The following is a 12,800-nucleotide window of genomic DNA, read 5'->3' on the forward strand; positions in this document are numbered from 1 at the left end:
GGTCTCCTAGCTTTTATACTATACTCTATGTTGCATTTTCGAATCATCCCTTCAATGTTATTTTGTACTTGAACTTGAACTCTTCTTATATTTCAGCACACAGATAAAAATCTCAATATCATACATTACTGTCAATTATTTAAATACTTGTAGTTTCAGTCTTTTTGTACATTTTAATACTTTCTTCAGTTATAGCAAGTGTTATTTTTTTGCCGGCTACCAGTTAATTATCAACTGTATTCTATAAACTACCACAAATTGCATTTTAGCAACTTCTCATCTCCTTTTCAAAATAATATGGCTGGAACAGAAAAGAAATGCATTGTTACACTGATGAGACTGTGTTAACATGAATATACACAGAGAATGTGAGGGAACTAGATAGTTCAGACTATGAGCCTACACAGAACAATCTTCCACACTATAGTCAGAGACCCATTCTTCTATAACCACAATAACACTGAAATGCAGGCTCTGTATTTACTTGACTTTCTTCCCTTAACTTACTTTATGTTTTCATTTGCAGGAACATCAGGGAGTTGCACAGTAATCATGCCATCCAAGTTGGTCTTCCCAATGAAGGCAGGCTTGGTACGGAGCACATCTGGGGCCGTCTTTGCTGTCACCCTATGCTGTAATCCACCGGCACTGTTCCCACGATTGGTTAACACAAAGGAGTATGATTTCTCAGGCTTCAGGTTAACAATTAACTTCTGAGTAGCTCGGCCATCCACTTCTTCTACCATCTTCCCATCATCGTAAAGAATCTACCGAGATACAACCAATCACAAATTGGTTATCACATTCTAAGCCATTTTTTTATCTACTTGCTTTGCCAGCTCAATTCTATTTCTGGGCAATTCCTAATCCCATATAAGTATTTGTTATTCTGGTAACTGCATCGATTCTCTTCATAGTTCTTACTATAAAAAGGTAAAATGTTCCCAAGTCTCTCAAAAAAGCACAACAACCAAGTACAATAATTTTTCAATATTTAAGCTGTCAATCACATGTGATCTTCATGGAATGTGTTCTGGATTTTCAATGTATTATACACATAATTTATCAGGAATTTTTAACTACTGCTCTAAATATATTTTCATTTACCAAAAATATTTTTATATTAATCTCACAAATACTTATTACTGTTTTTTTTTTTGCAAGATCTCAGTGGTAAGACAGTGCTTTATTTTTAAAGTGCTAGGAATTCAGACCAATAAATACACTAAAAATTTTCCAGAACATTATATTATAAATTAATAGAAATCATGCAGATTCCTTACTTTTATAGAAACAAAAAGTATAAGTTTGATGTAAAAAGTTCAAGTTCAATGTACTAGGTACCATGTAAATCTTGCCAGCTGTGGCTCTGAGTGTCTGTTTACTCTCCAGAATGGAAAGGTCACACTGTCAAAGCACCACATGCAACTCTTTGATGAAAGTCTTTTACAAATAGGAAGAGAACCTCTGAGCCCCAATCACCTTTGTTGTATAGGACGGGAGGGCTAACTCGGAGCCTCACAGGTGCTAGAGGAGTGCTCTACCACTGAACTACATCCCTAGCCTATGTGCCCACATCAAAGTTTGCTGAATTTGTTACAAATAATGTGCCATCATGAGATGAATTCTTCCTTCTACTTATCCCCATGACACCTAAGGAACACTTACTTTGAAAGGCATAGCTGAATTGTAATTCTCTGGAATCTCCCAAGACAGCAGCACTGAAGTCTTCATAACTGCTTTGACATGAAAATTTTTTGCAAACACTGCTGGAAAAGGAAAAACTGTGTATTTAAACTATTCTTAAAGCATATAACTTGTTCTTTTCCACCATGGATCACAGTGCTTAGGACAGATGCTGCCTACATAGAGCAAAGAGAGAAATGTGATTTGCCTACCTGTTTAGAGCATTCATTTTAATACCCATTCTCCTAAAGCACTCTCCTTTGTCTCCAATTCAGTCAACTACCCTCTGTTTATCTTACCTGAGGACATAGAGTACTGCCAACCAGACCTGCAGTGTCTTTCTATAACTGAAGTCTACGATTTTTAAAGTGGAGTAAGTCATACATACTTTACCTGCTTGTAGTGCTGAACCTATTAATATGAATGGGCCGATCAGTTATTTACAGCTTCAAAATATTGATTTCCAAAGATTGATATTCCTTTAAAGGAGGAAGGCCATAAGTAGACAAATCCTACCTTGATCCACAGGCAGTGTCCTGAACTGGACACTGGGACTATATGGCCCGGGCCCTTTGCTCGTGTGAGCACGTACTTTTACATCATATGTAGTATCTGATTTTAAGCCAGTGAGTGTCATAGAGGTGTCAGCTGGAACAATAAGGTGCTCCATTGGAAGAAGGGGAATGTTGATATCCCTATAGAGGATGGTATATTTGGTGATAATGCCATTTCTTTCTGCAAGGACAGGTGGTTGCCAGGATAACTGAACGGAGGTTGAAGTGGTGCCTTCTGAGTGGAGGTTTTGAGGAAATCCAGTTGGTATTTCTTCTGGAACAGAAATTTCTTTCACCATTTCCTCCCCAAAGCCCACTTTATTTCTGGCTGAGAGTCTGAAGATGTATGATGCACCCTTGTGGATATCTGTGGCTGTAAAGTGGTCTTCTTTCTCAGAGAATTCAAGAGTAGTGAGGGGCTCCATGTCTTTCCTGCCAAACTTTAGACGATAGCCCTGAAGGGGTCCAAATGTGTCCACAGGGGGGTGCCACTGAATGAGAGCAGTATTCATTTGAGTGTGGTTAATCACAAGCCGGGGTTTCCCTGGAACTAGAGCACACAGGATGGAGTGGTAAGATTGACTACCATTTATGATCACATGTCAGGTATTGCTAAGTCAGGAAATCACTCTTTCAGTGTTTATAAACAAAAGAATGTTTATCCTACATACTATTGTCATACAATCTTTTTTCTTTCTTTAGTAGAGTAGGCTGGAACAATTTGCTAATGAATACAACCTCTGTGCATCAAGACTTATGCTTGCCACAGAAAAATGAATCCAAGTAATGATTAACAAACTAGATATAGCCAATGAGAAGAATAACTACAGTGATTAATTATTATGCACAATGCACTAATATTGTAAAAAGCATATTATACATAGTGCATCTTAGATTTAAACACTCACTCCTCACTGTATGTTCCAGGGGGTTATTACTATCTCCATTTTATGTAATGAAAAAGAAGCCCAGAGAACTAGGAAACTTTCTAGGGTTAGATGTATAAGTGAGAAAGCTATAGAACATATCCAGAACCACAGTCCACACCCTCAACTATGCATCCATTTGTACTTCTTTGTAACTTTCCTATCTACACACAAGTTACCCTTATGAACTTTATCATCTTGTTATTGTGAATTATTAAATGGAGAGTTACAGATGAAAGGTTTTTCACTAATATTAATCATAATTATCAGAGTGATGGACTGTTTGTGCTTAGGAGCTACTTTCCTCTGAGGACACACTTCCAGTTAGACTGTATATATATATGTATATACCATATATATATACACTCTGATCATTTAGGGCCTATAACGTATGGTATTTTTAATAATAAACCAACTGTTATTGAAGTTGATAGCATAGGCTAGAGTTGCACCAGCAGCTGTCTAAAAAAGGGGAAAGTGGGGGAAGAAGGGTTCAAACAGAAGTAAGGCAAATGTATATAAAGAAAAAGGAAAAGAGCAGGGTGAAGGGGAAGATTACACTACCAAGAGAGAGGAGATGGAGAGGAGCATGATAGGGATGTTGACACATAGTAAGAAAAGCATAGGCAGGTGATGAGGCAGTAGGTAATCCAAGAAGCCTGCATGATATCTGGTTAACATGCTCATTTTATATGCCCGAAAGTTGAAGCCCAAGTGGGTATGAGTTCTGCTCATTTGATCACCTTTCAACACAGATGGTCAACAGTGTGGGGAAATTTATAGAACGATATACAGAAACTGTCAAATCAATGAAATTTTGAATTTTATTTTAAATTATGTTTATATGCAGCTATTGTGTGAGAGAATGTGCACATGAGTGCAGATGCTCACAGAGGCCAGAAGAGAGAGTAGGGTGATGTGGAGCTGGAGTTATAGGTGGTTGTGAGTGACTTGATATTGTACTGGGAGCTGAACTCAGGTCTTCTGAAAGAGCAATTCCTGCTCTTAATACTAAACTGTTTCCCCAGTCCCCCAAACAATGAAACTTTTGGTTGTCTTAAATCTCAAGGCCTTAGGCAGTACACAAGTTATGACAAAGAAAAGTGAGAATATTAAAGAAACTACATGCATCATAATCATTGAAACACAGGAAAGCTAGCTCCTTTGTACAAGAGTTTCCTATGTCAGTCATGAGTCTTACACAGATTAAGTTAGTACCAGTACTGCTGTTTGAAGGATTGATTGCTTACAGATTCTAAAAATGTTATACAATACACAATACACAAGCATACAGTCAATATTCTTAATGTTAATATAAAATTTAAAGGGGACTCCCAAATTATCCAGAGATGCTATAACTATATGCCTTTATAACTGTTACTAGGAGTTAATTGCCAGCACAGAAACACAAGAGGAGTTTTTGTGATTGTATTCTAAATGAATAAATTTTCATTAATTGTTCACTAATTGTGCAGAACTAAGTCATGGCCAAGTCATGCTTTTTTACTGGTAGGTAGAAAAAGCAGTCACTAGAGGAGGAGCCTTAAATGGCCTCTATAAGAACAATAAATATGACTCAAGCATCTATACTGTGAGCATTTTCATTTTGTTACCCAAGCATCTTTCAGTTAAAAAAAAAGAATGGAAACTGTAGAAGAAAACAGCAAAATAATTGGACAACATGAGGAAGACCGGCAGTTCTAAAAATCTTGTGCAGTAATGAAAATTGATGCTATAAAAAATAAGTGTCATTTCTTTTGTTAGGATTTGGGTTGCTTGACTATAATAAACCCTCTGCTTCTGTCCTTGTCCTTAGGTCTCATTTCATGGGCAGTAGGGATCTGATAATTCATATAAGGCATTAGCAATACAGAAGTATGTGAATATAAGTAAACAAACCTAGTGTGTTCAACTTGGGACTCCATGTCAGGGATGTTATCATGGCTCTAAGTTCCAACACGGATTGATCCTATAATCAGAGTTGTATGCTATACCACCATGTCTTCACTGAATGTCTACTTTCTAGTATGGCACAAAGGGTTTGATACAATGGAATTCTTAAAAGTCAAAGAAAGAGAGAGAAGCAAGGAAAGAAAAGGGAAGAATAAAATCTCCGTCTTGAAGGAGTTCTGCCATCTGTATTCCTGCTGCTTGAGGCAATCGCAGGTGGCAGGAGGCAAGTGAGGCAAATCTTATGACATTTAGACAAACTTGGCAGTGAGATGGCACCCAGGAGGGTGCTCAACATCACAGCTGTTCTCTGCTTTCTGTCTGAACGTAGAAAGGCGTTCCCATAAAGTTGTGCAAGAAGCATCTCAGGAGGAGTAAATCAAAACCACAGCAGAGAAGTTCCATGGGAGATTGCTCTGTGACGGGATTGGAGGAGATTCCTTCTGTAATTATCCCTAATTTATCAGTTTTTGATGCCAGTTCTTCCTGCTGGTTTTCCCTATGTGGCCAAGCAAAGCAAGTCAAAGAAGCACCAGAGAAGCTTCTGGTCCTTCTAGAAGGAGCAATTTGAAATTATTTAGCCTTTTGATATTCTGCTTTCCATCTTTTGTGTTATCTTCTTTTAAAGCCTCACAGAAAAGGTGAAGGGGGAAATGAGAAAATATAAAGCTGCAAGCCATGAACCCAATCAATATGGCAACTCCATTCTAGGAAGGTTCATGATGGTTAATGTTAACTGCTAACTTGACAGAATCACCAAGAAGGAGGACCTCTGGGGGGATGATCTTAATTAGGTGAGAAAACTCAGCCTAAATGTGAGCAATAACCCTGCCTGGACTTGAGTCCTAGACAGAATAAAAAGGAGAAAGTACCCTGAACACAGCATTCATTGCTCTGTTTGACTGGGGATGTAATGTGATCAGCTATTTCAAATTCCTGTGGCCTTGACTTCTCTGGCGTGACAGACTGTTCTTATGCCAGAATCAGTCCTTTCTCCCTAAAGTTATGTTTGTCAGAGTCTTTCATTACAACAGGAAAAGAAACAAAGCCAGATTCCTTATGGGGGTGGTGTGGAATCACTGTGCGACTTCTCTGTTTAGATGCCTTTTCCCCTGACCTTCATGAATCTTGCTCCTCTACATTCAGTTTTAATAACCTGTTCTGCTGAGAACAGTGGCATATGACTACATTCATAGAAACCAAGAGGCTGAGGCAGAGAGAAAACAAGTTCCATGTCAGCCTGGGATAATTTTTAACCAGATTCTGTCTCAAATAAAAACAAACAAACAAACAATACTAAACAAACAACGGACAAACAAACAAAAAAATCTAACAGGAAGAAAAACGGCCTTTCTCTAAGTCATTTATCCTTCAAAGGCCCCTGGGAGATAAAATGTCTACATCCTTACTTTTTATCTTAGAACATCCTGAAATTTTCCCACACATTCATTTGTTAATTTAGTAATACAGATCAGAAAATAAATGTAATGAGAGGAACTACTTCTTTTGTGTTATTATATACCTAGTACTAAAAGACTTTTTGAATGAATTACTGCATCATTTGGAAATAGTATATATTTTGATCTTCTTTTTCCTTTTCAGCTTAGAAAAATATTTCAAAGTTGACCACCAGTGTATTTATTTTCTCTCAATGTATCCTAATGAAAAAATAGTAGATTACATCCATACCATTTGAAAGTCAGCAATATGGCTGAAAATATGCACAGAAGACATTACCTGCCCCAGTGGTGGACACTAGCTTGGGCTTGCTTCGAGCACCATCGCCTTTGGTGGTGTAAGCTGTGACAGTCAGGGAGTAGGATGTTTCAGGCTGTAGCCCAGAGATGATCATGTCCTGAAACGACACACACCAAGAACACATGATTTAAAACATGCCAGGGAGAGCCTGAAGAAAAGCAAGGTGGCTGATGTTCGTTCCGTGCATGCCTGGACGTGCCCTGAAGCCATGCTAAGTGCTCAAATTCCATGCCTTCAGCTCATGCTATGGAGATGGGTCTTGATGTTAACAGTGAGGCTGGGTATTTGCACATCCGCAAAAGCAGCTTTCAGGAGGAATAGTTCAGAAAGAAATCTGGAACCAGACTTTCTGAACCACTTGAATTTAAACTTTCTTAAATATTTAAATAAAAAAATTACTGGTTTGTCAATCCAGGGCAGCTTACCTATTTACATTTACATTTCCCAACATAGTTAGAACCCCAAAGGGTTGGTGGAAGATAAGAGAGTTTTATCAGGAAAATTCCTGGAACTGTGTCTGGTTTATCACAGCAGTCTGATACACTAGACGTTACTTTGTGGGAACATCTTTCCCACACTGATGCCCTGCAGTGGTAGCCAGACTGTTGGAGGAGCAGATATCAGCATAGTATTTCTGCCCTCAGGAAGTTGCTAGGTAAATGGTTGTTGACCTGTTAGACTTAGATATTCTTGAGGCCAAAGACTATTTTTAAGATATCAGGAAATGATTACTGGTTAACTAAACAGAGTGACAATAAAAGTCATCATATAATGATGAGAATATTTATGGATATTTAGTGAGTAGACCATACAATTAAGAATGAGACGAGTTTATGAGATTAGCAATATTTATTAAATTAATTATTTCTGATAATTTATAAAAGGCCCAAATGACAATCTATCTGCAAATTCTTTGTTTTCTTTTAATAAGGGCCCAGAGCTATAATGGATCTAAGACTAGATGATCATTGAACTGTTTTTTCTAAATTGGATGTTAAATGTTTCTTCAGCTAGAGCTCTGGCTAGTGACTTATTCTGATGTTTTCCTTAGATCTTTACACATTCCACACAAACATACGAGCATATACAAAGCAATTAACTAACTGCTTCACTTGTTATGGCAAAACTATGTTTCCAAGTTGACTATGAATACATTTAAGAAAGTATTCAACGTCTTCCCAAGTTAAAGGCAATGTGAATTGAGTGAGGAGTGATGGACTAGACTACATGAAATACAGTAGAAATTTTCCTAGCAAAGCAATTTACAGGTACCACAGAACATAAGTGCTGAAACTGATGCCAGATATGACAGCTTTGACAAGGTACTTTCTCAAAAGAATAAGGAATTCATCATTGTGGAAATTGAAACAATTCAAATATCATCCCGTTAAGTGCTTGAAAGTTTTATTCAGGCACATAGATGGACTTTAAAAGGAAAATATATTTTATCTTTAGGACCTTGAAATGCTTTCACTATCATCACAGAGGACACCCAGACCAAGTAACTACCTGAGAGAAATATTATACATTATGGTGGGCACACTGAATATTCCAGAAATGATGGTGGCATAGATGCTGCTGGATAGCAGACAACCTTGACATATAGAAGAAGTAAATGGTCAAGTGTGTGCCAACTTTAATTCTACCATAAGGCCTTCATCCATAAAATTAGAGATGGCCAGATGTCTTTCTCTTTGCTCTGGTTGTTATAGGATACAGTAAGTAGTATACACCGAAACAGAACAAGTCCTAGGCACTATTTTAGACTTAGCTGCACATAACCCAACTATCACAATCAAGCTATTACTTGGGCTACATCCCCTGTCTTTAAATCAAATGCACTTACATGGTGGTCTTGGGCTACTCTGTGACACAGTGTGACCACTTCAAGCCATAGTTCTGCCTGCCCCTCATCACCACCCATCCTACCCGTATTCTTGCCTCTTAAAAGTCTGTGTTCCTAAGGTTCTGCCCCAGTGCTGTCAGCCTCATTTTCTTCTAATGTTAGGAAATACTACATTTATTTCGGAACCTGAAATAATCATGTCTGACTATATTCCAAGTTAATGTGCAGCCCCAATTTGGCCCTCTGCTCCAGGTAGCAATGTAATGTAAAATCTTCTGGTGTCTCTCTGTGGCTTTTTCAGTGTTATCCCACCTTAAGTTCAACTTGGAAAACAATCTCCAAAGGGGACTCTCCCTTAGCCTATATTTTAATAGCTCTTTAAAATTTATGGACTACTTTTGACCTTATTTTCTTCCTTAAGGTCTTCATCAGCAAGTTTCTGTCTATTTTTGGTTTAAAATGCTGTTGCTTCTTAATTTCTGTTGCCTTACATTTTGTTGGATTTTGATCACTTCATGAGTTAATTAAAAACATAACTATTTGTTTTTCATATGCTCTGTCTTTTCATGCTCCAATTTACCCATTAAGTGACTGTTTTTTAAACAAAGTAGTGATCCATTCAGTGGGCCATGAAATCAATTTAATCAGCCAAGACAGTTTTAAATAAAATAGAAATGCAATGGACTTGAGCACAAAATGTTGAGTTCATTATAGATTTAAAGATAAATCCAATTTTATAAAACTTTTATTTCCTTCAGACACACATATGCACTGGCTCTTATCATAAATGTGTTTCTTACTATGGTTCTTAGTCATATAAAATACTGCTTTGGACTAAATTTTATGATACCTGATATACTATTCATATTTTCCAAAAGCTCCGAAAGGAGTCTTGTGCTTCTGCAATAAATATTTATACATTAAGTCTCATGACGCCTTGTGGCTTTATTTGCCGGCATTTAAAACACTTTGATTTGTGTTAGGGCTACCTTTCCTAATAGACCACGAGGTTTTGAGGGTCAATGTTTACCGCATATTCATCTCTATATGCTTTGCATATAGTATAATAATGACTGTCAAAAGATTAATGAATGCTAATTCTATTCAGTCTAAAAGCAGGAAAATGATCTTTGTAACCTCTATGTTATATTTATTTCAAATATTTTTCAGTATTTCTCCAGAACAAAGGAATGAAACACTCCTTAATCTTCTGACACCTCAGCTGTCATAGTTTATCTCCTTGCTCTATTCCCCAGTAATTTTATTACAAAAAGCTTTTATTTCTGTCCAATTAGCAAGTTCATTGACACAAGTCCAGAGGTCAGTCCCACTGACCTCCATGGCTGCACTCACTGAGCACTGCTACAAACAGTGAACAGTTCTTTCTTAGCTCCAAATATAAACACATACTGTCACCTATGGTCACCTCTTAAGTTCTCAAGAATAATGTCATTCCTAGCAGTTACCTCTGAAATTATAGCCCTGTTAGCACTGCCATTCATTTCCAAGACTACACCTTTATTTAAGGCATTTCTTTGGAAGCATTTCATAACTGTTTCAGAACTGTGTATATATTACTAGTCTTCTTCCTAATTCCTCTAAGAATTTGGATAGTAGATTTCCTATCACATGACTATTTTACATAGAATAGGCCCTTTAAAAGTAACATAAGCTACTCATATACATAAAAGAGAATCCTCCTTCTGTGAGATTCTTTACTTCTTAACATGACCCACTTACTGCCATTCAATTTTTTCTATGTGTGACAAAATTTAGCGAAGTCTATGAAGAGTTAATCAGTGTCAAGCCTATACTATGTGACATAGTGACTATATAACCCTAGTGTGGGAAATATTAGTTACCTACATCAAACACCCAATATAATCCATCTGGAATAACTCCATTTAAAGCATGCTTCCTCTGACTGTATCATAAGGCAGAGTTAGTAGCAGAAATAAAAAACAAAAACAACAACAAAAAAAACATTATGAGCTCATGACCTTCCTTATGCAATCAGTAGCACCATGCTCATTTCACAAAACCAGAAACAAATTGAAAGGTATATACATAGTTAAGACCAATTAAAAGGAGTCCATTAGTTCATGCAACCAAGCAAAAGTGATAACAAACCATGAGTAAGTGAAAGACTGATATTGAGAAAACACAAGCATATAAGGTCTGATTTATTTTTGCCAAACAGTAAAAATTTACTCACATGTTCAGTAGTATCATCAAATTCCCACTGATTGAAGTTAAGAAAATTGGGGAAAGGGGACAAAATAAAAAGAAATGAAGAGAAACTTGTACCCTTACAAAGATGATGTTAGCCTCATTTAATTTAAAAGAGGAAAATGCATTCATTAAAACAACATATACAATAACATTCCAAGGAATAGGTGCATTATGATGTAGACATTCTCATTTTTAAGGGGATTGAGGTAAATATGTACTCTTGTTATTGATCAAACTAGCTTACATTTATTTTTATTAACTATATGGCTTATTAAAGAAGCCAATATAACACCTCAAATATCTAATGTTTCTGACCTCATACTACTCAATGCCACCAATTTCCATTTCTTTCATGGGTTATATAACTAATTTAAGTTACTATTTAAATTACTATCTTTTCTTTTTTTACTCTGAAATCATATGTTTCAATGAAGACTTGAAAGAGGTAATTAAATTTCAGTAAAGAGTCAAGGAACAAAAGAGAAATGAAGAAGAAAAAATAGGAAAAAACAAATAATAGACAAATGTCAAAATAAAGGAGAGAAAACTATAAACTACATAACAGTACAGGCAGAGAGAGATGCAGTTTTATAATATAAAATAGCTAAAAACCAAAGAATGTTATCAAAGCATGATCTTGATTTTGTTTTCTGGAATTTGAGATTTTAAAAATACCAGCAATAGTTTTTTTTTTTTTTTTTATCATTACATCATAGGAACGATGTACTTTAAAAGCAGTATAATTTAAATAAAAATTTATAAAAATAAAGTTGACTTTCGATGGTCTCCCAATATTTGAAATTGTAGTTGTTAAAAACTACTTTCTGGGGTTAGAGAGATGGCTCAGTGGTTAAAAGTACTGACTACTCTTCCAGAGGACCCTGGTTCGATTCCCAGCACCCACAGGGCAGGTCAAATCTGTCTGCAACCAGTTCCTGGGGACCCAACACCCATGGCAAAACACTAATGTACATGAAATAAAAATAAATAAATAAATAAAAACTACTTTCTGGAGTTTACAATTATCTTTGTCAAAGTAAACATTTAATAACCTCTTTTCATCCTGTTTCTATAAAATTTCTTTACTATGCATCCATTTTATTAGAATAACAATGGGGTTTTCTGGTAGTCTCAATAAAAGGGATTTGGGAACTGGAAGATACCCAACATACCAGTGGGTACAAGTCTAAGGCAAAGTAGGCCCCACCGACAACTGTGTCCTGCCATGAGACTCAAAGCCCTCACTAGCAAATGATTCTATACACCAAACAATTGGGACTAGAAATATGTGTCTATACATATACACATATATATACAATATGATTCCATATTCATTCAAGTCTGTGCTGGAAGGCAAATATATGCTAGAAAAAGTCTGAAATCACCACTAAACTGCCTTTCTAACTTTCTTCTTTATCATATCTACATATTTTAATAGGACTATAATAAAGTACATATTTTTAATGAAAAGAGTTGACGAAAGCCCTTCCTAGTGTCAAAGGCATGTTGTGTATTATATCAGCTACATTTGCAGAATTTGCTGCAAACCAGTAAGAGGTTTGAGCCACAGGAGTGAGCCACAAATTTAGATCCTTTCAAGTCTTTCATTAGGATGCTTCAAAACGGAGGCAAGCATAAACATTTTTGTGAGTTGACAACATAAAGACTTTTTAGGGTAAGTGCTTTCATTAGCACTGTAGGGGTACATATTACCTCATATTTTTCAGAGATAAAAGAAGATAAACCTGGAGAACTCATGTAAAAGTTTTCATTTGGTTTCTGATCTTTTCTACCTTCACATAAAAGATAATTTCATTTCAACTTTTAAAATTTCCGAAACTCCATCCT

General features: G+C 36.4%; 1 protein-coding gene across 50 annotated transcripts in view; it reads right to left on the reverse strand.

The window, feature by feature from the left end:
• Ptprd (protein tyrosine phosphatase receptor type D) overlaps positions 1-12,800 on the reverse strand; it is a 2,272,674-nt gene that overhangs the window by 153,503 nt on the left and 2,106,371 nt on the right. For 24 of the 50 annotated variants that reach the window (XM_037203364.1, XM_037203377.1, XM_037203376.1 and 21 more), the window contains 5 exons: positions 10,936-10,962; positions 6,854-6,971; positions 2,203-2,790; positions 1,669-1,769; positions 508-767 (listed from right to left, as the gene is read on the reverse strand). In XM_037203364.1, the coding sequence (XP_037059259.1) occupies positions 508-767; positions 1,669-1,769; positions 2,203-2,790; positions 6,854-6,971; positions 10,936-10,962 (1,094 nt within the window). The remainder of the gene's footprint in view (positions 1-507; positions 768-1,668; positions 1,770-2,202; positions 2,791-6,853; positions 6,972-10,935; positions 10,963-12,800) is intronic. The other 26 variants (XM_037203406.1, XM_037203398.1, XM_037203397.1 and 23 more) reach the window with 5 other exon arrangements.

Source organism: Peromyscus leucopus, chromosome 2 (genome assembly GCF_004664715.2).
Source record: "Peromyscus leucopus breed LL Stock chromosome 2, UCI_PerLeu_2.1, whole genome shotgun sequence".
NCBI classification, from domain to species: Eukaryota; Metazoa; Chordata; class Mammalia; order Rodentia; family Cricetidae; genus Peromyscus; species Peromyscus leucopus.